A 23,128-nucleotide genomic window follows, 5' to 3' on the forward strand; every position below is an offset into this window, starting at 1 on the left:
AAGCATTGTACTGCATGGTACTATGGTCAATGAAGTACACTGGCGACGTAGGAGGTCTGTTTCAAACACCCACAGACACACACACACACATAACATGCCCAGTGGCCTTTGCTAGATTGAAGAGAGATGAGTCCGATCCAAAATTAAGACGCACCTGGAGAAAAACACCCCTCTCACACATGTATTCTGTCACTTTTCTTCAAAATATATGGTGTACTGACAGGCGGACACGGCCCTATGGAACACAGTTGGGTGCAATCAGCTCACGGTTGAAATCGAATCCTACAGATTTGTCCGTCTTGCTGCAAGGGTTGGTGGTGCTGTATTGTATGGTAGTGTACCGGTGTATTCGTACAGACCAGGTGATGCTCCGCTAATCTGGATGAAATTAGCAGGTTATAATCATTTGCTTATTGACTGACATATGATTTCTCTTACTATCTGTAATACTCTCCCTCCCTTCTCCTCACGCCCCGAATTTCTCCACATCACAAACCTCCTCGTCTTCATTATCCAGTCTGTGAATGAAAATTTGGCAAGCTTGAAATCTTAACAAGCCATCTATCTACTTTGTCCTTGAAGAACAGCATATGTTTACCATCTGAGTACTGAAGTTGTTCATCACTCACTCGCAGTAATACAACAGAGGCAATATGGGATCAAATGGGACCGAAACAACTCCGAGATGGCGGATAGCCATAGGTTGTGATGTAAGTGACTCTTTCTTTTCTCGCTCTCTCTCTCTCTCTCTCTCTCTCTCTCTCTGTGTGTGTGTGTGTGTGTGTGTGTCTCTGTCTCTGTTTTGCACTGACATTCATCTCACTTTTCACAACGCAAATGTAGGACGCCGGCGTCAATTATAAAGACACAATCAAGTCGGACTTCGAAAAAGACCCCCGCGTTGAGCATGTCGAAGATGTCGGCTCGTTCGCCACCGACGACAAGACAGCGTATCCGCACCGCGCAGCAGCAGCAGCACGCCTGGTCGCCGAGGGCAAGACAGACCGGGCGCTTCTCATATGCGGCACCGGCCTGGGCGTCGCCATCGCCGCCAACAAGGTCAAAGGCGTGCGCGCCGTCACTGCGCATGACTCCTTTTCGGTCGAGCGGGCGGTCATGAGCAACAACGCTCAGGTCCTGTGCATGGGCGAGAGGGTCGTGGGCTTGGAGCTCGCGAGAAGGCTGGCGAGGGAGTGGCTTGGCTATGTCTTTGATGAGAAGAGCGCGAGTGCCAAGAAGGTTGAGGCCATCAACGATCTGGAGGAAGAGGACACCTGAGCAAGGTGCAATGGTTTGGTAGAACTGTGGTGCTATGAATCGACTACACGGGCCGCTATCATCTTTTGCTTGTGACGAGAATTAGGCATCCATGGACGCTGAACTTTCCGATAAAAAGGCTGACTTCTTTTCCTGAACATTACCCATTTCGTCGACTCGGTGCTTACATGTATTCCTACATTGAAACACGCCCCAATCAAATTATATGTAGATACATAATTATATATATCATATTCCTTTCTATGCCCCTGACACTTCGCGAATCGTCTTGACAAAGGCCTGTGGGTCATGTGCGAATCTGCCCAGAAACAAGCCATCTGCCGCATCCTTCAGCTTCTCAAACAGCCCGGGCCCAGCACTGCCTCCATAGATAATGCGCACTGCCTTGTCGCGCTTCTGCACGCACGGCAAACCCCTGATGGACTCGACCACCCCAATAACATGCTCAGGAGAGGCAGGTTCGGCGGCCCCAATGGCCCAGACGGGTTCATAAGCCAGGACCACCTCGGACTCGTGCGGCACTGCTCTCATGACAGCCTCCACCTGGGTGGCACACTCGCCCACAGCCATGCTCACAACACCTCTAGACCGCTCCCCAATGCAGACCAGAGGGATGAGGCCGTTCCTGGCGGCGGCGGCGGCCTTCTTAGCCGTGCTCGCGTCCGTCTCGCCAAATTCCCGCCGCCGCTCAGCGTGGCCCAGCTCGACGATCCGACAGCCGAGCTCAGCGAGCACCGAGGGCGAGACCTCGCCTGTGTATGCGCCTGCATCTTCCCAGAATGCGTCCTGCGCACCGACCATGATGGACGACGCGGTCTTGGTGCTCTCCAGCTGTGCGACGACGGAGGCCATCGTGAGATGATCGGGAATGACGAAAACGTCAACGCTGCTGAGGAGGTCTGGAGACTCCGAAAGCTTCGTCACGACATTAGAGACGTACTGTTTTGTTTGAGCTGCCGAGAAGTACATCTTGGTAGAGACTCCTACGAGGCGCCGACGCGGGGGCGATGAGGCCATGTTTGTCCAAGGTGGCGATGGAGCGATTGTTTTCTTCTCCCCTCAAAACTTCTGAAAGAACTTGTTGGTTGATTTGAGTTTGGAATAGTACAGATTGAAGTCGAAGGGTGTTCGTGATGAGGAAAAAGAGTGAGTCAAAGTGACCGGAGAGGTATGCTTTCTGGATCGCGATCAAAGACACTGCCGAAGGTATGTTGCTCGTTACGTGCAGACCCTGTCTAGTGTCTGCTTTAGTACACGCTATGAAATCATGGTATATGAACGCCATCCCCTTGAAAATGTTTCAGGAAGACCTCGCAGTCTGCTTGAAAAAACGTACATGCGCAATCGTCCTATGAACCAATGTCTACACAGACTGACTGAGGAATATTCTATACAAAGTCAATTGATAGTTTTAAGTTGTTATGAATGATTCATATTTTGACCATGTGCATACATTTTACGTATGAGCATCTTCGTCTTGGTCGGGTCTTCACAAATACATTTTCCTCTTCGAAAAAGTTTAACAATTTCCAAGGTTAGTTATGGCATTCACTCATTGCCATGGGATCATTTCTCATCATGCCTTGCCGGAGCTTCCCAGTTGGTCCATATACGTCTCGATGGCCTTCTGCATCCTCACTGTCCCTGCTTCGATCACGCTGGTCAGTGGCTTGCCGTGCATCTCCTTTTGTACTGCTGCGTAATGCTTGTTCATTCCTTTGTTGATCTGTTTCAAGGCATGAATTAGTTGATGAATCAAAGCAAAGTGAAACGAAAAGGGGACTACACATACATTGACCTTGGTGACGCCGTGTTGGATGCATTTTTTGAAGATATCCTCAGTGAAAGGGTCGGCGCCGTGGAGCACCAGCTGCACCCTGTCGCCGACCTTGTCGTAGATGCTAGCAAGGCGGTCATACTCGAGCTGGATGCCGCGAGGGCCATACTCGCCGTGCACGTTCCCAAAGGCCGGTGCAAGCATCTCGATGCCCGTGGCCACAAACTCCTCAGCCTCCTCAGGCGTCGTCAGCAGACCCTCGAGATCCGCCGTGGCCGCGACGCCGTCCTCGCCACCCTCGATGCGCCCTGGCTCGGCCTCAGCAGCGATGCCCCGCTCGTGACAGTAGGTGACGAGCTCCCTGGTCAGCCTGAGATTCTCCTCCTTCTCGTAGTGCGACATGTCGCACATGATGGAGTCGAAGCCATCCTCGATGTCGGCGGCCTGCCTGACCAGGTCGGGCGTCTGGCAGTGGTCAAGGTGCAGGGACACGGGCACCTTTGCATTATGGCAGGCGTCTGCTGCGGCCCTGACTAGCGATGTTCCCGCGTACTGCATCGCCCATGGGAAGAGGAGGACCATGGCTGGCGACTTGCGTGCCTCGGCGGCCTTGACAGTTGCCATGATGGCCTCGATGTTGTAGCAGCACATGCCGGGAACAGCATATTCCCCCTCTCGTGCTGCCTTGAGGATGGCCAGGGACCGATTCTGTGATAGTGGAGGGCGTGGCATGTTGAATTTTGTTTCTTGTGTTCTTTTCTGTTCCCTCTTTAGATGTTAGAAGGTTGTGTGTTCTAGGTGGAAAATACAGAAAGAAGGATCGAAAATAGACGTTGATTATGACTGTGACCTGTGACAGTATCCGACCAGCAAAGAAAATTAATCACACGTACTGGAGAAATAGGTAGTGTAAGGCCCCGGTCTGTCTCTCGATTCATGCAGCCCTCGGGCTAGGATTTGCTACCGGGTAAATACAATGGATTGATTCACCCGTGGGGGGCCACACACACACACGTCTCCTCCAACTGTAGAGAGAGAGTCTTTGATGACGCTGTTGGCGAGGGGAAAATACGTTTGGACCCTTTCAAGTTGGGACCCTCCTCCCACGATGTGGGGAGAGAATGAGTTATATACGAGCTAATTAGTTACTGACTGGTCCTCTGGCTACTCCGCTGCTGCAAGACTGGCATGACCTCACAAGATGGAGCGTTTCTCGGGTGTGTGGCCACGGCTGTGGGTCCTTTTTTCCTCTCAGTGCATCTCGGGCTTTTAATAGACCGGCTCGTATACCATTTCATTCATTCATTCACGTACACCTGCGAAGTAAAAGTTGAATACTTTACAAATTAGAGGTCAAACCGTCCAAGACGACCAATCTCGATATAGTTCTCTTCATGGTCGTCCTAGTCTGAACTATAGTCCAGATTTACTGCGACCATTTCCACCCTTCCGTCATTCATCCATCCTCTTTCTTCGTTGGGCTCAACTCAAATCAAGTGCAAAACTCACAATCATGGCAGCCACCAAGCCAGCAGTCTCGTTTCTCGGCCTAGGCGCCATGGGCTTTGGCATGGCCACTCATCTGGTCCAGGAAGGCTATCCCGTCACCGGATTTGACGTCTGGGCCCCGACCCTCGAGCGCTTCACGCAGGCTGGAGGCAGTACGGCATCCACGCCGGCAGAGGCCGTCCAGGGTAGGGACTTTTGTGTATGCATGGTCGCCACAGCTGCACAGGCCCAGGCTGTGCTGTTCGATGGCGAACATCCTGTAGCCAACGCTCTGCCACGCGGTGCGACGCTGCTCCTCTGTTCGACAGTCCCCTGTGCCTTTGTTCAAGGACTGGCCAGGCAGCTGGTCGACATTGGTCGTGATGATATATATCTCATCGACAGCCCTGTATCAGGAGGTGCCATACGCGCAGCCGACGGCACCCTCTCCATCATGGCGGGCGGCACAGACGAGGCCCTTGAGAAGGGCAGGGCGCTTCTGCAGGCCCTGTCCGACCCACAGAAGCTATACCTCGTCAAGGGCGGCGTCGGCGCGGGGAGCAACATGAAGATGTGCCACCAGGTGCTGGCAGCCAACCAGATCCTGGCGGCGAGCGAGGCGCTGGGCTTTGCGAGCCACCTCGGCCTGGACCTGAAGAAATCAGCCGATGCCATTCTCCAGTCCGAGGGACACAGCTTCATGTTGGAGAACAGACTGCCCCGGCTGCTGGCCGCACCAGATTTTAAGCCCGTCGCGAGCGCGGTCACTATCATCCTGAAGGATGCAGGCATCGTTACATCCGAGGCCAGGAGATACAAGTTCCCGACGCCCTTGACCAGTGTGGCCGAGCAGGTGTACCTGACAGCCCTGAACCGTGGCTGGGGCGCAGATGACGACGCCTGTCTACCGAGACTGTATAGCGAGGGCGTGGGAAAAGTTGGCCCCATTGTTTCTGCTACTACTGGCGGGCCGGTGTCCAGCCAAGATGAGGCCCAAAAATTGCAACTCGTCGTGGATCTGCTCAGGGGCATTCATCTCTGCTCCGCCGCCGAGACCATTGCGTTTGCCAGCCGTATTGGGCTTGAACTGGACCAGGTCTTTGGATTATGCGTCAATGCTGCAGGGGGCTCCTATATACTGAGTTCGTTTGGGCCTGAGATGATCACGGCGTGCAAGACTGGCAAGGCTGGAACCCGAGAGTATTGGACGACGAGGGCGACGACCCAGGGTGAAGGAAACAGTGATAGCAAAAAGGAGGCGTTGAAACAGAGTGCACAAAGGTTACAGAGGGCAGTTGACGAGGCGCAAAGGCTCAAGATGCCATTGTTTTTGGGAAACCAGGCATTGCATATGATACAAACCGCGCTGCTACAAAGCGAGGCCAACAGCGCAGAAGCAGCAGCAACACAAGTCTCGCCTGCAGCCGTAATAAAGGCCTGGTTGGGATGAATGAAGTTGGGTTCAAATCGGTCTTCAAGTCTGTTTTGATAAATTACAATTAGACTCCCATCTTGGACAATGAATCTGGCAACAGCAGAACCGCATTTCATAGTGTTTAGCACGTCCAGGTCACTAATCAATCATATCACCAATCACTTCACGTGGCTCCTAAATATTTCCAAGACGAAACTTGTAGTAGATTATATGTGCACTGAAACATAGATATATACATGTCGTGTCTCTTATGATATACACAGAAAGACTGTTTTTGAGAAAGTTGCCAGAATCATACGCCTCGTGATTTGAACTGTGGGCGTAAGATCGAGTGCCAGGAGGCTTCACACTTGGCCCTGAGGTTGTATGGTTGTTGCTTAGCAGGTAATGCCATCAGGCTCCTATTCACATAAAGTCAGCTTCTTAATCCATTGCTATTAAGGGGTTATGTATATAAAAACAGAAAAACATACGTTGGTGCAGTCGTTGTCAGCGCCAGTAAGATCAACACCCGACCTAAAGTTCATGTTAGTAATTATTTTGACATGGCATTTTTTTATTCATTTGGAAAAAGAAGGCGAGCATACCAAGTCCAGTCAGAGCAGGAACCGTCACCGCAGTCAATGAAGATGGCCGCATCAGCATCGCTGCTGACGGTTCCGGTAACGCCATCAAGAACCAGGCCAGTGATAGGAACGCCAGTCGTAGCCTCATCGCCGTCGTAGGCCTGAGTAATGATCACACCGTAGTCCGTGGCTCCAGAGATGGTGATATCCTTGTAGGTAATGGCATTGACGGTGCCTGTGTCGCCCGAGATGGTCTTGATGCGCACAGCCTGCTGCGAGTCGATGACCTGGCTGTCCGAGAACGTCACAGTATCCACAGTGTTGTCATCACGGCCACCAACGCTGCCGATGGACAGACCATGGCCGCCGGAGCAGTAGCCTCCGCTGAAGATGATGTTGGTTCCGGAGTTGACAGCCACGCAGTCGTCCTGGTTGTAGCACGTGGCGCCGGTAATGGTGACCGAATCAGAGCTGCCAATATCGAAGCAGTCCGTGTTGGCACCGAGATCATCAGCATCGCCGTCCGAGGCATCGATGGTGACGCCAGAGACGGTGAGGGTCTGGCAGCCGTTGATGCTGAACACCTGATGAGGCGGGTTGACAATGTTGATGTTCTCGATGGTAGAGTCGGTCAGGTCGTGGGCCTGGAAGAACTTTGGCTTGGAAATACCATCGTCTCCCTCGCCGTCCCACCAGAGAGCGCCCTGGCCGTCGAGCTCGTGCCCGTCAGCACCCGAGACGGTGATGGAGCTTCCAGAGACGGCAAAGAGGGGACCGTCCCACTCTGCGTACTCCCAGGTTGTTGTTCCTTCAAATACCACCGACGTGCCATCACTCAGATCAGTGAGGTCGAGGGTCGTGCCCGAGGGAACGGTCAGGGCAGACAGAGTGATGGTGGCGCAGTCAGCCTTGGAGGCCGAGGCTGAGGCGGCACCATCACTGCCGCTGAAGACACAAGAATCCCGCTTGGCCAAGGTGGCAGCAGGGGTCACAGCCGGAGCTGGGGTGGCGAGCACGGCAGACACGCCGGCGAGGATGGTAGCAATCTGGCGATGCATCGTGTGGATATATACGTATATGTGTGGGTGTGGGTCTGTGTACGTATAAGTAAAAGAGGATGGAGACAAGTAACCAGCTTTGCCAAGAGAAGGTGGTGCAAGAGGTTTGCAAAGAAACGAATGAATGAGGGAGGTGGAAAGGTGGTGGGTGGGTTTGAACGACGCAGTCGTATTGTCTTGGGGGAAGAAGGATGCCGATCAAGAAAACAAGCTCTTCTGGGTCTTGGCTGGTCTTGAGGCTTTCTTATATACTTGCAAAAGGCAGAAAAAAGCTTTGGTATAGATCCAGACTGTTCTCGAATCCCAGGGGCAATTATTACCTGGTCATAGCAACATAGTGGTAAAGACGAGGTAAAGTACGAGCCTCGCTTACATGTCAACACACTTTTTTCTGTTCTCCTCCGAGCATGCAATCCCCTTTCCCAAAAGGTATCGAAGCCTGCATGACCCTGTAGAGCATCCATCTTCTGCACCCCGTACCCCCTCTTCCTCGCCACCTCGCTTCCTTCCCCAGAACCTCGAATCTCGTTTACCAGGCACTGCCGGACAGAAATATCTCCGTCATGAGCCGAGTGCGGCCGGAGCCTTACCGCTGCAGGGAAATTTCAGGAGTCGAGAGCCGCGTCCAACTCAAGGGCAGAGGCCGGCGCCCCTTGTTGGGAGCGGATGGTGGGTACCAGAGGTGTGGACCGTGGGATCCGTTTTCGCGAGTAGCATCGCTCTCGAGGAGACTTGCCAAGCCATTTTGTGGAGTTGAAATATATCAAACGCCCCCCATCGACGCGGAAATACACTTGCACGCAATCCTTCACGCAAACTATCTCTTTTGTTTCCGTCGTTTCACTTGGCATTATGGATTTATCCGGCAGATAAACCCCTTTTTGGCGTCGCTCGCTCGCTTCACCCACAAAAGGAAGGGGGGAAACAGGCTACTAGAACAAAAACATATTCAAGAATGGGATGGAACATGGAAAGCAAACAACCAACATTCAAGGATCTCAGGGGCATGATACGTTGGAGGCAGTCACGATAGCCATTTGCCCACGTTAAATAAATGCTGTACTTCAGTTCATTGTCTATTATATGGGACAAAGTAACTTACAACAGACCTCAAACTGCTCACAGTAATTGATTGATATAGACATGTCTCTTTGCCTTCACTTTCAGTGGTGTCAAAGGGCTCATCCAAGATTCTAGCCACTGGCAACATCTGGCACATCAAGAATGCCATGCATACAATTATGGTTGGCTTTGGGTTTTCTCCTTTCTTTTTTCTGATTGGCTCTTTACACCCTTCGTCCCAGGAAATCGTTCATGTACGATGACAGCGCCAAGAACTCGGTACTCCCGTGTCTTACGCAAGACTCGAGACCCGCAGTTTCAACTTGAGTAGTACAACTTATACGCAAGATTGTGCTACGGCGTTACGTCGTATACTTGAATAGACTTTGCGGTTGTGGGCGCTGGAAGACAAAAGATGGCTAGAATATCCCACGAATAGAATCCTGCCGCAAAGCGCTGATCTTTCCATTAAAACATGCAGCCGCAGAGTCGAAGAGTTTTGCCATAATTCTTCTAATATTCATCAAGGAAGACGGTCTTTTCATGGGCAATATCAATCATCTTCATCGAAGCAGCAATTGAATCTTCGTGGGTGACCCATTGATGCGTCTCGCGGCCCCTGATTCGAGTCACAAACTCCTCCTCTCCAGGCAGATCTGCAAACGCACCGCCCGTCTTTTTGAAAGCTATAAGCTTTGTGGGAAGTCTTCTTGATCCACCGTCTGACCACTTTGCCCCCGCCGTCCTTGTCACGAATCTCAACCACATCCTTCACATCAATCCGACTCCAGGCAATAGCGTGGACGAGGCCGTACAGCGTAACCTCTCGAGTCCGCAGCTTCTTCTGAGAGGCGGGCAGCGAGTCATCCGGGACCACAGCTGCCTTGGTCGTCACCGTGACATGAGAGGGTGTCCAGTTCGTACGACCAATCAAGGTACTCTTGACGTCGGCCGTGCCCCCGTTCGGAAACCGAAACTTGGCCTTGAAATCCCAGTTCCCCTTGTTGCGCACTCCGTCCGTGTACGAGCTTGTCTGGCACTCAACGCACTCCTCTGACTCGGCGTCGAAGATCATGCGCGCCGTAGAGAAGTTATAAGTACCCATAGACATGATCAATCCGGCTGCCATGTTATAGGAGAAGTAGGCCTAGTCCCTCGGGTAAAGTACCACGCGATCATGGATGCTATGTCCACATGAACCACATCTGCAGGGTTGATTAAAGACCGGAAGAGTATCCAGGCTGGGTGGAAGCGGTTGTGGAAAGCTTCCATCAGAATCGGGGCACCGGGATGAGAGAGTTCTGGCATCCGAAAGAGAATCTCGGCCTCGGCCGCATTGGCTGTCGATGGCTTCTCGAGAAGAACATGCTTCCCGGCGCGGATGGCGCGAGCAGTCCACTCCAATTGATATGCATTCAGAAGGCCATACGACTACAATTGTTGTCAACGATTGCGAAGAGGAAGAAGAAAAGAAGAAAAGAAGAAAAGAAGAAAAGAAGAAAAGAAGAAAAGAAGAAAAGAAGAAAAGGAATCCAGGAGTGCCCACACGATATTTGCCGTATCCACGATGCCGAACCTGAGGGCATCTTCGTGCTTCTCAACCGCAGTTACGGATCCCATCTTGGTCTTCTACATGTACTTCAAAGTTCGTATATCGTTCTCGATGTTCCGTTGACGCTTACATAAGATCCATAAGCAGAGGGGTTCATGCATGAAATAGTCAGAGCTCTATAGCAAGTGTAATGAATATGGGCTTGTATAAATGAAAAAGAATGCCAGTGGCATCTTATAATGAACCTTGAGAACCGGAAGACCTTCAACCATGATAATAAGCCGACTCGTGTGGGCAATTCGACCAAGAGAAGGCAACCAATCAGGGACCTGCACACAGGAGCAGGGTAAGGAACAAGGCGGCCAATGATACGACGGATAAGCGGCCGACAGGACAAGACAATTCCATCAGCCAATTGAAGACTGGGCAAATGGCCGACAAGATACATATACTCGGTCGTCGGTCGGGATGGGCGGAAAATTGGGTTCTGTGAACCATGCAGAGATCAACTGGAGAGGTTGTACGCATCCAAACCCCGATCTGCTGTTCCCTTTTTGGGCTGCCTTTCCTGCAACCGAATACCGATGAATATTCTCGTCTCATACATCGGGTTGATACATGTGCCGGTTCTCGCCAGTTCATCTTGTCCAGATTGTATCGGCACTATGCCTCCAAAACTTCCAAAGGGCTGCGATTTTGACTTTTCCTAGGCTTAGGCAAGTAGTACGTAGGAAAAAAGAAATGGCCAGTCACAGTTCATGACAGATTTGTCTCGATCGATACGCACTGGCTGCGGTCTTTCAATACAAACGTCGGTTTCATACTTGGCCCCAACCACGAGCTCATAATAACTCACTCAATACTGTAGCTACATATGTACTTCTCTAGATGAGCATGCAGCCCATATTACTCGACTATAGGTCATTGTTTATACTTGTCCACAAGTTCATATTTACTCATCACAAGAGCCAATATATTTGGTAGAAAAGAGAACCCCCTGATTCGAAGCTACACGCAGATCGACCAACACTCCTCTCCAATATGTATTCCGAACCCTTCATTATAATAAGCCCTTGAAAGCCATCTCACTTTACAGTAACTCTAACGCCGGGACTTAACCTTCTACTGGAGCGCTTTTGGTAGGAGAACGAGGATGTGTGGGGTCTCAACCTGGCGTACGCCGAGCTCTACGTCGGCATCGCCACCATGTTCCTCCGTCATGATTTTGAGCTGTACGAGACAAGCCGGGCTGATGTGGACTTTCATCGCGAGATCATCATGGCCAAGCCACCGACGATCAAGGGATGTTTCCCGTCTGGACCAAGAGGTTCTCCCAGCCAGCGTCCCGGGCGGAGCGTGTACGGCTCTGGGAATGCCTCCTTGTTCATGTGCATGTGGTATTGATACGTGTACGACCCAGTTATAACCATTATACTGCCAGAATACCATGTGTGGTGACTGTCCCATCAACCAGACCATCTCGGAGTCCATAGTTGACGTGATGGCTATTGACGCTGTGATGAAGCAACAGCCCCCTGCGTTCATCTTTAGTATTGTGTAAAATGTTGGCACGCAGAGCTATCATTTGACACAACTTTTATTTAGAAACCATAGACTCTTTTGACTCTCATTGACGGACCAACCCTTGGTCCGCTGCGGCGTGCCAAACAAATTTACTATTGAGAGTAGGATTGCAACGGACATGCGGAGGAATCGCGTCCGCGGCTGACTCCCTTGCGCTGGAGAATGGATTGCCCAATACAGAAATATCATACGATCGGCGAGTAACAACCAAAAGAGAAACACTACCAACCTAATTGGGTCATCCAACATCTGGATCTGACTGCAGTGCTGCCTTTCTTTCTTCTTCATCACTTGAGCGTAGTTACTTAGTTCCTAGGCAAGTTTTGGACACCTAAAGCACAAGCATGGGTCGGTCGTTCTACCATCAAACCACGACCCCTTTGTTTGAAAAAGCCGCCTAGCACTATTATAATCACTTGAACTATTAATCTCTAACTCTGCGATGGCGTCGGAACGTTTGCATCTCCCATCAGAACCAGCCTCTACTGAGGAAAACATTCCTACTGGCGACTATGCCTCGCAAGTCGAGAAGACAGACACTTCAGAAGGGAGGCAAACAACTATAACGAGATCAGACCGATCGGCAGATGAGGAGTATCCCCATGGCATCAAGCTCTTCTTGATCGTCACGTCGTTATGTTTTGCAGTCTTTCTGATGGCCCTTGACCAGTCTATCCTCGCGACCGCCATTCCTAAGATTACAGATGCCTTTAACAGCTTAGATGATGTGGGCTGGTATGGCAGTGCCTACCTGCTCACCACCGCTTCGCTGCAGCTCTTGTTTGGCAAGCTATATACCTTCCTGGACATCAAGAGGGTCTTTCTGGTCGCCATCAGTTTCTTCGAACTGGGCAGTCTGCTCTGCGGCGTCGCGCAAAGTTCCGTCATGTTGATCGTCGGTCATGCCATTGCCGGCATTGGGGCAGCTGGTTTATTCTCGGGTGGCCTGCTCATCCTCGCCAAAAGTCTTCCCTTGGAGAAGCGACCCATCTATACATGAGCCCTTGTCTCCCATCATTATCATCATCATCATACATCTTCCACTCTTCTGTTTGGCATACCTGCTAAGTTGAATCATCATGTGTGTATATAGTGGTGCCATCACCAGTATGTACGGCGTAGCATCTATTGCCGGGCCCCTACTGGGTGGTGTCTTCACCGACAAGGCTACCTGGCGCTGGTGGTAAGTTATCAGCCTTATTGAGACCCTGCCTGTCCTTCCATGCGTGAATCCATGACTCGTCTGATGAAAAGTACTATCAAAACAGCTTCTTCATTAATCTGCCCATCGGGGCCATCACCTTCATCGGCATTACCATCTTCTTTCCATCTCCAAAGAAGCCCATCGAGACCTTCTCTACGAACGAATCCTTCCCGGCGCGTATCAACCTCTTCGATCCCCTCGGCACCATCTTCTTCATACCCTCCATCATCTGTCTGCTACTCGCCCTGCAGTGGGGCGGCTCGACATATGCCTGGAACTCCGGCCGCGTCATCGCATTGTTTGTGCTCACCGGCGTGCTGCTCCTCGTCTTCTTGGGGGTTCAGGGGTGGAAAAAAGAGGACGCGACAGTCCCTCCGCGTATCATGAAGAAGCACGCCGTTTGGTCCTCTTCCCTGTACTCGTTCTGTGTCGGTGCAGCACAGTTCATCATGATCTACTACGTGCCTATTTGGTTCCAGGCCATCCTAGGCGTCACCGCTCTCCAGTCTGGCATCCGAGTCCTTCCCCTCCTTCTGGCCAGTGTTATAGCTGCCTTCCTCTGCGGTGCCGCCGTCACGGTGTTGGGCTATATCACGCCCTTCATGTTCCTTGGGACTATTTTTATGGCGACAGGTGGTGGCCTAATACACACCTGGACACCTGACACTGGGAGCCCCGTATGGATCGGGTATCAGGTTCTATTTGGGCTTGGGTTCGGTATGGCGTTGCAATTGCCCATGCTGGTGGCACAGACCGTCCTAGCACGTGAGGATCTGGGGGTCGGCATGGCACTCATGACCTTCTTGCAATCCTTAGGCGGTGCCGTCTTCGTCTCGGTGGGCCAGAACGTCTTCGATAACCAGCTTGTGACGGCCATAGAGACCTATGCGCCCTCGGTCGATCCTGAGAGCATAATATTGGCGGGTGCCACGAGTTTTAGGAACTACGTACCAGCAGATCAATTAGCCAATGTTGTACTCAGCTACAATAACGCGTTGGCCAAAACGTTCCTCGTCAGTGCCGCCATGGGGGCTGCTTCCTTCTTAGGCGCTGCGCTGGTCGGTTGGAGGAGCGCAAGGGGAAAGCAGATGGATATGGCCATGGCTTGATGTAAGAGACACGGAGCACTGATCTCCTGGGTTGCTGTCTGCTTCCCTGTTGATAATCACTCTATGTTGCTTTCCCTAGACACTTTTACACAATATTTTCTACCACAAACATCGTCATAGATGCTTCCTAATGCCCTTTCTTAAGATTGAACTTGTGATACAGAGGACTTCGGCTGGCGAGGATGCACTGCTGCTGCAATCAGTAATCACTACTAATTATTACAACTTTTTTGGTCTTTTTACTGTTAAATGAGTTGGAGAAGTCTTGCACAAGTTTCAAATTCATCTTTTACAGGAGACAAGCAGAAAAATAGTGAGAGAACCAATTGAGTTATGGGAAAGGGATATAAATCCAGGGCTCCCTCAGGGGCGGGAGTACCTGAAGGCCATACAATCAGAGAAACTCCACTTTGAGAATCACTTGAACGCTGCCGCAGCAACGCTCTTGAAAAACACTTCGCAATTTCACGCAAATTAATCGGAGCCTGCAATATATGTGTACAATTTTGTTTCAGCTTCTCTTATGTATCGCTCATGCTGAAAGTAACTGACAGACGTACAAAAGACAAATAAAAGTCGTATACGTTATTTACACATGAGACGTGCCGTGTCGAACCGTCCCCTCTATTTTCCCCTCACATAAATCCCATAGCACTTCTCAGTAACTATCAATGAAACCATGGCCCAATGGCCCAACCAATATTGTCAAGACTCTCTGACAATGGGTTGCCTGTTGTGCCTATGACCACTCTAGTCGGTAACGCCAGTGGGTGTCTCGCACAGGACGCCTTGATCGAGCTGTGTGAACTGTGTTAGTACAAGTTCTAAATTTTGTGACGGGATAATATGCATGGCTGGGGGAACGTACAAGGGGCAGAACACAGCATCGAGCTTGCTGGCCACTGTATGATTCATAAGTCAGTACCGCGTCATCAAAGCACACCGCCCTATATGTCTCGCCAGATACAAGATCATGTAGAATCCCGGCTCTTAAGTGGGAAAGAAGGTCACTAACATATCTTCGCAAATGGACTGGAAGTCCACAGCAGACTCGGGCGTCTCAGGCGGGTCGGCGCAGTCAAGGTCTGCTACTCCGAGAACATCAACCGAACAGCATTGTGCCGTGTCGTACCTGAGGTGTAAGGGAAATATCCCAAGAGTCAGTCCCAGGCATCTACTGTATGATAAAGAAAAGGGGCTAGAATGTTACTCACAGTCCAGAGCAAGCCGCGTACTGGCGCTTCTCAACAACCGGAGAGGCAGCAACGGTGCTCAGAAAGAGAACGGCGATGATGGTAAAGCTCTGCATTTTGTCTGATGGTCTCAAGGGCGTTGATGCCGTTGAAATGTTTTGAGATGTTGTGTGGAGCTGAAGAAGAATGGGAAGTAGATTGTAAGAGAGCTGAGGAACTTGATGCGATGAGATAGACAAGATGTTCTCAACAGACGAGGAGAGAAGCCCAGTATTTATATTCAGAGTTGCTCGGGCTCCCCCAGTGAACATCGTGGATAAGAAGAATAGACTGTCGTCATTCATTCCCATACTGTTCACCTGGGGGACGGCAAAGGCTCATACATGCAGTGAACCTGCCTGGCTGCAGACAAACCCCAAGGGGCTTGAGCATTTGGGATCGTCATGGACTAATTACGAGTCAACCGCGCCATCAGGCACTCCCAACGAGCAAAGCCACGTAAGGCCAGCACACCGAAGGCAAGACATCTTGGTGCCATTGTCCAATGAGGCTCGGGCCCTGAAGCTGAGAATCTAGAATCCGGCTTGCTCGTCGACGATCACTTAAACCAAACAACGGTTACGGGGTACCAGGGTGGAAGGAGGAAGCCCTCAAAGCCATTTAGCTAGTTTAGACCTTGTGCAGCTAGCCCATATAGACGTATAGATTGACGCTCGAGGCAGGGTGTAGTCTGGTTCTGACAGGGACGGCGACGATCCAGGGAAATGTCGAGCTGCTTAGAAAAGACTACATACGGTCGGATGCCGGGCACAGACAACGTGGCGCCTTACACTACTGGGCGTTTTCTCGCCCCTGGGCCAGCTCAACTAGACATTACATAGCAAGCGCCGGGGAAAGGGGGAAAAAACGTTCATATGTCAATAGGATGTGTGGGGTGGAGGGGATACCCACATAAATTCAGGAATCAGGAAATTCTGTCTAGAGTCAGGTTCTCAAGGGTACCTGACTACGTTCTGTGTAGGTAATTATGCATAATACCTTAGCTAGTATTATAGAGTTTTACCGGGGCTGGCCGTTGACATAATGTGAGGCCTCAGATATCAATACCAGTAGCAGGCAAACGACATTCCTGGACCAAGGCTTGGCAATTCGAGGGCAGAAGTGGCAGCACAACTGTTCTCGTCGCATATCTCACTGTCCTTATCATACAGAAGATCATCTCATAAAGATTCTGTAGAGAAGATGATCAAGCCAACGCTGGCTGGCACTGTTCTCCTTACAGGCCCCTAAAATGCAGGCAGCGCCATGTGCTGAGTTCACCACGCCGCACGAGAGGATGGTGGAAGTTGCCATCCCTCTGTCTTTCTCTCCCTCGCTAAAATTTTGAACTTCTTCGACTCCCTTGGTCTAAATTTCCTGAAGAAGCCTGCGCAAAGACATTGCATGAAGAGTAATCTCCAGGGCTGAACAAGTCCAGATAAAGAAAGACGTCCGAGGGGATATTGGCACATTTGGACATAGCGCAGCAAACTGTTTCTTTCTTCCCCTGGTGATCATCAATGATCGCCCTATCGGCCGAGCGGCTTGTTCAGCGCGGTGTGCTTTGACAGCTGGTGCCCGCTATCATGTACAGAAATGATTTACTATGGTACATATACTGTAGTACGTTCCTTGACATACCATGTAGAGAGCTGCATCCAACACTTGCGGCGGTGGGCCCATTCCAGCAGCACTACGACCATAGTACCCCCACGACAGCAACTAGTATGCTCAAAAGTGGCAAACCTCCTATTGTCCTTTGTTTGCATTTTTAATCCCCGGTGCGCTGTCATGACAGCCACTCGTACGTCTTGGGAAATTGAAGGGATGCTGATCGACTATTTAGGAGACGGTCTTCTGCTGAGGGAGCCACTAGGAGGTGCAGAATACTACCATGGTATCAATTGTGGAATGCACTCAACCGTGACCTCACATCAGGCTATTGACCAAGGCGGCCCGGCTTACTACACCGGTATTATAGATGCTTGCTATGCTATGACACGAGTAGGCACCCCCATCAGCAGGGTGACAGAAGGGGGGGGGGCTATAGAGGAGAGAGTTATGAAGGGTGGGCTATAACAGAGCGCATATGAACTTAAACTAATTGCCATGTGCATGGGGCGCAATCTTGGCTTTTGCCTATCACATTTACTAAATACCATCAGACAGACCCTGTCTTATTTTATTGTCATTTTAATACAACCAGACTTTCATGTGAACCTAAGAAAAAGAACGAAGAAGAGGTAAAAATGAGGCTAATTGATCATCACAACGTACCTTTTGCCGCCACAGTGTGGATGGGGTCTACCCCTTGTCCACCCCCCCCCCCTTCTTTCCTCTCTCTTTGTAACCCGTTTGTCATCGTACCGTTTTTGTGGATCTGACGCACATGAATATGCGGAGCCTTGTCTAGTGCTCGCCAAGTTTCGGTGGAGACTATCGTCAGAATTGCTATTCCCATTCTCTCAGGCCTCTTTTTTCCTGCCCAGGTGCATGCCATGTCAAGGTCCCACAGGGCCTATTCTCTTACTTGCTTTCCCCGTTGCCCCACGGCCACACGTTGGCTCGGCAAATCCGGCGCAAAACACAGGCTGGTCCATAAGACGTCAGTACCATAATATCATTGTGGCGTTCTCTACTAGTGCCGGGATACAACGTCCAAAGTGGATTGAACCCTTTCTTTCTTCTCATGGAGAGCTGTTTTGCTGATATGGCATAGTGCTCAGTCACTCCTCTCACGGCGACTACGTACATAGGTAGGATGTACAATTGTACCGCTTGCTAAGGTACTTTATTCAACTGGCTTCCAAGTACTAGTAACTTCCTTGTCTTTCCTTCATTACTACTTACATAACATGTAGAGCCGGCCACATCCGGTCTGTCTGCTGCACGGCATTCTATAGAGAGATATTGTGGACCAGGTCAAGTGTTACATTCAACCTGCATTGTGCGTCCTCTCGTCGAAGAAAAGAGGCTCCGTAGGGCCAGACCACTGTATGTCTCAATTGTCACCGACTTCCGACCGATCTACAGCATCGTGAGATGAGAAATTATAATACCAGCATCAGGGCTCTGAGTTGGCCCTGCGATGGCTCTGGGGTTTGCCCTGGTGTGGGCTCTGGGGTGGCTCTGGAGTGGCTCTGCCCTCCTCCCTCTCTTCTCCCTCTTCTCCCCCACACCCTCTTCCGGATTCAACCCCCTGATACGCCACCTTCCTCTGACGCCCACATCGGCCCTGCTCACCCATGGCAATTGTAGTCTGAAATCTCCTCTTTTCCACCCCACTAATACTGTGCTGTATGGACCTTGTTTCGTTTGTGAATGGACTTTTTGAGATGAACCCTCGTCTCCTTCCTGCTGTACCCCTTGTCGTCGCCCCCGGATTGGGCCAAGGGCGGATCTCTTTTCGGCCTGGGAGTACTCCCCATACGAGTGGTAACTTTTGTGACGACATGGTCGGCGCCCGTTTGTCATTTCCCAATTCCTGCAGGGCTGGACTTTCCAAGGCGCTGGGCCTGCACGCCATGACCACCACCACCACAGCAGCAGCAGCAGCCGCAGTAGTAGCAGCGAGCGACCGGTCTGACCCCTGCGACTACTATTTAGGGGTGTGACGCAGTCCAAGTCGAGCCAGAGAGTGGGACATCGCCTTGGTTACTGACTGCTTGGTGGGTGGGAGAATTGATTGCCACTACTGCGATGCCACCCTCTCTCAACTCAAGCTTTTGACCAAGGGCGCAAGGGTCCTTGATCCTCTCCTCTCCTCTCCCTCCTCCCTTCTTCTCATACGGTCTGGCGGGCGGCCGCATACTGATGCGAGGCAGCCTGTTGAACCTAGCATAGTGCTACTACATGCAACCGATGATGTGTGGGCATGGTACATTGGTACGGTTGCCTAAGACATGCTAAGCGAGGCAAAGACCCGGGGCATGCGACTACAATTCACCGGCACAATACCGGTTATAAGTTCCTGGTTTAATGGAGAAGCAAGCGCCAAGGGCGCTGTCCAGGGTCCACAAACCCCGGCCTACAGACAACATGGTGAACGCATAGACACAGGAACACAAGACAAATCTCTCAAAAAATCAAGCCATCTACCCTGGTGGACACCAAGAGGTGGAGGGCAAGCCAAGGGTCGGTAAACGTCGTCTGTAGCAGGTGGGGGTGGATACCATGTTGCCATCGTCATCATTGGTCAGGCCATGGAGGGCCATCGGGGTAAAGTCATGTTGTAGTCGTACAGATGTAGCCCAAACCCTTCTATCTCCATGCGAACCTCTCTCAGCCGCTTCTTGGCGTCCCTCTAGTTCCAGAAAGCAAAAGACCTTTGCCACCGAGAAAGCAGTAGGCCTCTCTCCCAAAGAGGCCCAGGAGCTTCGTAATCGCTGGATCGTCGTCGATTTTACGCGTAAAAGTTGACCGTCTGTGGCAAGATCGTCAGTAAATGGGGAGGTATTCATGCAGGAGCCCTCAATGGCCCGGAGGACGCGAGACTGAGACGCTGCTGTTGTACTCACCTCCTTCTTCTTGGACTGCACCTCAGCGATGGCGTCGACGTAATGCTCGTGGCTGATCTTGTTCTTGCCCATCCGCAGTGCGATCATACCCGCCTCGACACACACAGCCTTCAGCATGGCTCCACCAAACTCATCCGTGCTGCGTGCCAGCTCGCTCCAGTTGGTGTTGGGGTCAACCTTCATCTTGCGGCTGTGGATCTTAAGAATCTGGGCGCGCGCCTCCTCGTTGGGCAGGGGAAACTCTATCTTGCGGTCAAGACGACCCGACCGGAGCAGGGCGGGGTCCAACACATCAACACGGTTGGTCGCCGCCAGGACCTTGATGCGGTCGTCGGACGCAAAGCCGTCAAGTTGGTTGAGCAACTCCAGCATAGTCCGCTGGACCTCGCGGTCGCCAGACTTCTCCGAGTCGAACCGCTTGGTGCCCACGGCATCGAGCTCGTCAATGAAGATGATGGACGGTGCCTTCTCCTTGGCCAGAGCGAAACAGTCCCGGACAAGTTTCGCACCATCACCGATGAACATCTGGACGAGCTGAGGACCGGCAAGCTTGAGGAAGGTGGCATCGGTCTGAGCAGCGCATGCTCTGGCCAGCAGCGTTTTGCCAGTACCAGGGGGGCCGTACATCAGTGCACCTGTTTTGTAGTGTCATTGTCAGCCACGAGCCACACAGACCGTAGTCGCAGATGCTCCCAAGCTCTCTTGACTGCGGAGCGTACCTTTGGGTGCCTTGATGCCAATCTTCTTGAAGCGCTCGGCCTCCTTCATGGGCCACACGATGGCCTCGACGAGCTCCTCGATCTGTTTGTCCAGCCCGCCCACATCGCTGTACTTCTCCGTAGGCTTCTCGTCGACCTCCATGGCCTTCACGCGGGAGTCGTATTCGGCGGGCAAAGTGTCGAGGATCAAATAGGAGTCCTTGTTAACACCGATGAGGTCGCCAGGCTTCAGGTTCTCGGGGTCAACCAGGCCGATGAGTGGCAAGAAGATGGTCTGCCTGGTGGAGGTTTTGATGACGGCGGACTTGCCAACCCGTGTCGCGTCCAAATCGATGTTTGCTCCTTCCTCTGACGACTCGGCCGTAGGGTCGAGATCTAGCAGCTCGACGACGTTGCCGACCAAGTAAGGCAATTGTCTATAGGAAAGCGTGATGATGTCAGTCAGCAGGCAGACGGCAGCTACGAAGAGGGTATGAGTGCCGGGGAAACGCACCGGTTGTTCTGAATCTTCTCGCGGTTCTCCTTGATTTTTTCGTTCATGGTTGCCTTCTCATGCTGCAGGCGCTGGTGTTCCGACTTCATGATCCTGGCGTCGTTGTCGAGCAGCCGCCTGCGGTTGAGTATGTCCTGGGTGCTGAGCTGTAGGATCTCCTCGTCGATCAGGTCGTTCTCCTCCTCTGCAGCATCCTTCATCTCCGCATCGGCATCACCGCCTGGGGCCTTCCCATTGCCCCTGCCGGCATCATCCCTATCGTCCTTCTTGTCCTTGTCGTCGCGGCCTTGGCGATCGATGTCATCGAGCTCCTCGAGGGTCGACATGGCGAGGACCTCGTCTCACAAGGGCTTCGAAGAGTAAGAAGGTGGGTGTGGTCCAGGGAAAGGAGGAAAATAGCAGGGCAGTGAGCAGTGGTGATGGGCACGTAAGCTGGGCGTAGGTGACGGACAAGAGAACTATTTGTTGAGGAAGGGAATGTTGTGTCTTGGAGGCGAGGTTTTGTCGTTGGACAGCTTGCGGGTTGTCACTGCTGTACAAAACAACGGGCCGTAACTAAGCTGAGGCCGGTGGTTTAGCGCTGCTGAGCAAGCATCCTAGGCAGGCAAGCAGACGTCGTAATTCCGGACGGATCCACGCTACGATAAGCGATAAGGGGGGACCCTGGACCCAGAACACAGCAGGAACACAGCAGCGTGCGGACACTGCTCCACGGTGCATAATGCATACGTCGCCAGCAGGTGCAGTTGGAAGAGGATGAAAGGCCTCGCCGCAGCTTAAGTATGGGAAGAAGGTGACCGACCCTATGATCAAGGCGTATGGGAAGGGTGCGCGATGGGATAAGGCTGTGACAGTCAATTGCTTCAGTAAATCCGACCAGCACATCTTTGTCAACACACAAGATGGGGCACCTTCAACTCCTCACGACCTAACTCATCACCCAAAAAGAGTTCGGAATGTCCGCTCAAAAACAGTAAATCAACATTTAAACGCCAGAAGATGGTATCATGAACAAGAAGATGGCCTGATAATTAAACACATGACCCAAGCAAAAGCAGAAGAAGAAGAAAAACAAAAGGAAACCAAGGTCAAGCGACAAGTCGCGACCAGCCAAGCATCTTTCTCCCAGTCCACGCTTCTGCGACGTTCCCGGCCATGACATGTCCTTGTCCACACTGTCCTTGCTATTCATCGTCCAGAAATCTGCTTGCGATCTGACCAAAGAAAGGCACTTCAAACCTGTCCAGCATGTCGGCATCGCGATACGCCCTTATAGTCAGGAACGCAATCAGCGCAAGGTCGCCAAGGAAGAAGAGCCAGCCAAAGAAGGTCGACCACGAGAATACGAGATGCAGAATGAAGATGACGGTGAAGAGCAGCGCCGACTGCCACGCATGGAACCTATCACTAGGTCAGCCTGAGCCCACCCTACTAAAGACCCATCAAACCAGCGTCCAGAAGAGCAGCAGCATCTCTTCTTACCTGACATAGTCGCTCTTTCTCTCCAGGATAAGCAGGAGGATCGCACCCAGAGGCGGCAGTGCCAGATAGGCCAGACACGCCTCGTAGTCCAGCCGGATGCCTAGACTCGTGTCGAACTCGTTGATTCCTTCCCTTTCTGCAGCAAATCCGCCACTGATGTTCCCAAAGTAACTATCCCCTCCGCTGGCTCCCCCGGATGGCCTCGAGGCTGCCGGGGCGGGGCTCTGATAGCTGGGGCTCGGGACGATATTATTATAGCCCGTCGCCTGCCAGCTGCGCTGGGGCTGCGGGTGCTGGAGGGGCGGAGGGCTCGCCTGGTTCGATCGCTTCTGGTAGTTGGCAGGCGAGAAGGATCGGCGCTCGAGGGAGGCGCGTGGGGATGCGATGTCTGGAGAGCGAGAAGCCTCGGGCGGATCGGCTTGGTAGGGCGCGAACATTTGCGTAACGAAAGGCGGGCGGCGGGGGGCGGGGTCGAGGGGTGGCAGTCTGTTATCGAGAAGAAGCGAGCATGACGCGAGGAGACCCAGCAGGCGCTCCGAGGTTCGTCGCAAGCACCCTCTGATTTGAGAGAG

At 52.0% G+C, this 23,128-nt stretch overlaps 10 protein-coding genes across 10 annotated transcripts; 3 read left to right on the plus strand and 7 right to left on the minus strand.

Annotated features, from left to right (window-relative positions):
- Positions 1-653: 653 nt before the first annotated feature.
- Positions 654-1,278, plus strand: M406DRAFT_53133 (uncharacterized protein; the record flags this gene model as incomplete). Its single annotated transcript, XM_040924508.1, has 2 exons — positions 654-710; positions 844-1,278. 2 exons carry the CDS (start codon positions 654-656, stop codon positions 1,276-1,278), a joined length of 492 nt encoding a protein of 163 aa, XP_040777671.1.
- A 240-nt stretch (positions 1,279-1,518) lies between these two features.
- M406DRAFT_355336 (mitochondrial triosephosphate isomerase) lies at positions 1,519-2,388 on the minus strand (the record flags this gene model as incomplete). The annotated part of the gene is made up of 1 exon (XM_040923142.1): positions 1,519-2,388. Exon 1 carries the CDS (start codon positions 2,293-2,295, stop codon positions 1,519-1,521), a length of 777 nt encoding a protein of 258 aa, XP_040777672.1. The 5' UTR covers positions 2,296-2,388.
- Positions 2,389-2,854: 466 nt separating this feature from the next.
- M406DRAFT_252189 (aldolase) lies at positions 2,855-3,787 on the minus strand (the record flags this gene model as incomplete). The annotated part of the gene is made up of 2 exons (XM_040916820.1): positions 2,855-3,004; positions 3,071-3,787. 2 exons carry the CDS (start codon positions 3,785-3,787, stop codon positions 2,855-2,857), a joined length of 867 nt encoding a protein of 288 aa, XP_040777673.1.
- A 781-nt stretch (positions 3,788-4,568) lies between these two features.
- Positions 4,569-5,993, plus strand: M406DRAFT_53284 (uncharacterized protein; the record flags this gene model as incomplete). Its single annotated transcript, XM_040924514.1, has 2 exons — positions 4,569-5,743; positions 5,786-5,993. 2 exons carry the CDS (start codon positions 4,569-4,571, stop codon positions 5,991-5,993), a joined length of 1,383 nt encoding a protein of 460 aa, XP_040777674.1.
- A 386-nt stretch (positions 5,994-6,379) lies between these two features.
- Positions 6,380-7,602, minus strand: M406DRAFT_65827 (family 28 glycoside hydrolase; the record flags this gene model as incomplete). Its single annotated transcript, XM_040924949.1, has 4 exons — positions 6,380-6,412; positions 6,452-6,494; positions 6,566-7,509; positions 7,561-7,602. The coding sequence occupies 4 exons, from the start codon at positions 7,600-7,602 to the stop codon at positions 6,380-6,382; spliced, it is 1,062 nt and encodes a 353-aa protein (XP_040777675.1).
- Positions 7,603-9,177: 1,575 nt separating this feature from the next.
- Positions 9,178-9,793, minus strand: M406DRAFT_327841 (uncharacterized protein; the record flags this gene model as incomplete). The annotated part of the gene is made up of 2 exons (XM_040920261.1): positions 9,178-9,283; positions 9,333-9,793. 2 exons carry the CDS (start codon positions 9,791-9,793, stop codon positions 9,178-9,180), a joined length of 567 nt encoding a protein of 188 aa, XP_040777676.1.
- A 2,449-nt stretch (positions 9,794-12,242) lies between these two features.
- On the plus strand, positions 12,243-14,113 carry M406DRAFT_327842 (MFS general substrate transporter; the record flags this gene model as incomplete). Its single annotated transcript, XM_040920262.1, has 3 exons — positions 12,243-12,765; positions 12,923-12,983; positions 13,069-14,113. The coding sequence occupies 3 exons, from the start codon at positions 12,243-12,245 to the stop codon at positions 14,111-14,113; spliced, it is 1,629 nt and encodes a 542-aa protein (XP_040777677.1).
- Positions 14,114-14,863: 750 nt separating this feature from the next.
- M406DRAFT_53268 (uncharacterized protein) lies at positions 14,864-15,422 on the minus strand (the record flags this gene model as incomplete). Its single annotated transcript, XM_040924512.1, has 4 exons — positions 14,864-14,911; positions 14,982-15,015; positions 15,129-15,245; positions 15,328-15,422. The coding sequence occupies 4 exons, from the start codon at positions 15,420-15,422 to the stop codon at positions 14,864-14,866; spliced, it is 294 nt and encodes a 97-aa protein (XP_040777678.1).
- A 4,083-nt stretch (positions 15,423-19,505) lies between these two features.
- M406DRAFT_321335 (26S proteasome subunit P45) lies at positions 19,506-21,579 on the minus strand. The gene is made up of 4 exons (XM_040919493.1): positions 21,075-21,579; positions 20,582-20,997; positions 19,863-20,497; positions 19,506-19,768 (listed from the first exon to the last, which is right to left on the minus strand). Exons 1-4 carry the CDS (start codon positions 21,398-21,400, stop codon positions 19,748-19,750), a joined length of 1,398 nt encoding a protein of 465 aa, XP_040777679.1. The 5' UTR covers positions 21,401-21,579; the 3' UTR covers positions 19,506-19,747.
- Positions 21,580-22,258: 679 nt separating this feature from the next.
- M406DRAFT_337666 (uncharacterized protein) lies at positions 22,259-22,993 on the minus strand (the record flags this gene model as incomplete). The annotated part of the gene is made up of 2 exons (XM_040921278.1): positions 22,259-22,475; positions 22,557-22,993. 2 exons carry the CDS (start codon positions 22,991-22,993, stop codon positions 22,259-22,261), a joined length of 654 nt encoding a protein of 217 aa, XP_040777680.1.
- Between the last annotated feature and the right edge of the window lie 135 nt (positions 22,994-23,128).

This window comes from Cryphonectria parasitica (genome assembly GCF_011745365.1).
Source record: "Cryphonectria parasitica EP155 unplaced genomic scaffold M406scaffold_3, whole genome shotgun sequence".
Lineage (NCBI taxonomy): Eukaryota > Fungi > Ascomycota > Sordariomycetes > Diaporthales > Cryphonectriaceae > Cryphonectria > Cryphonectria parasitica.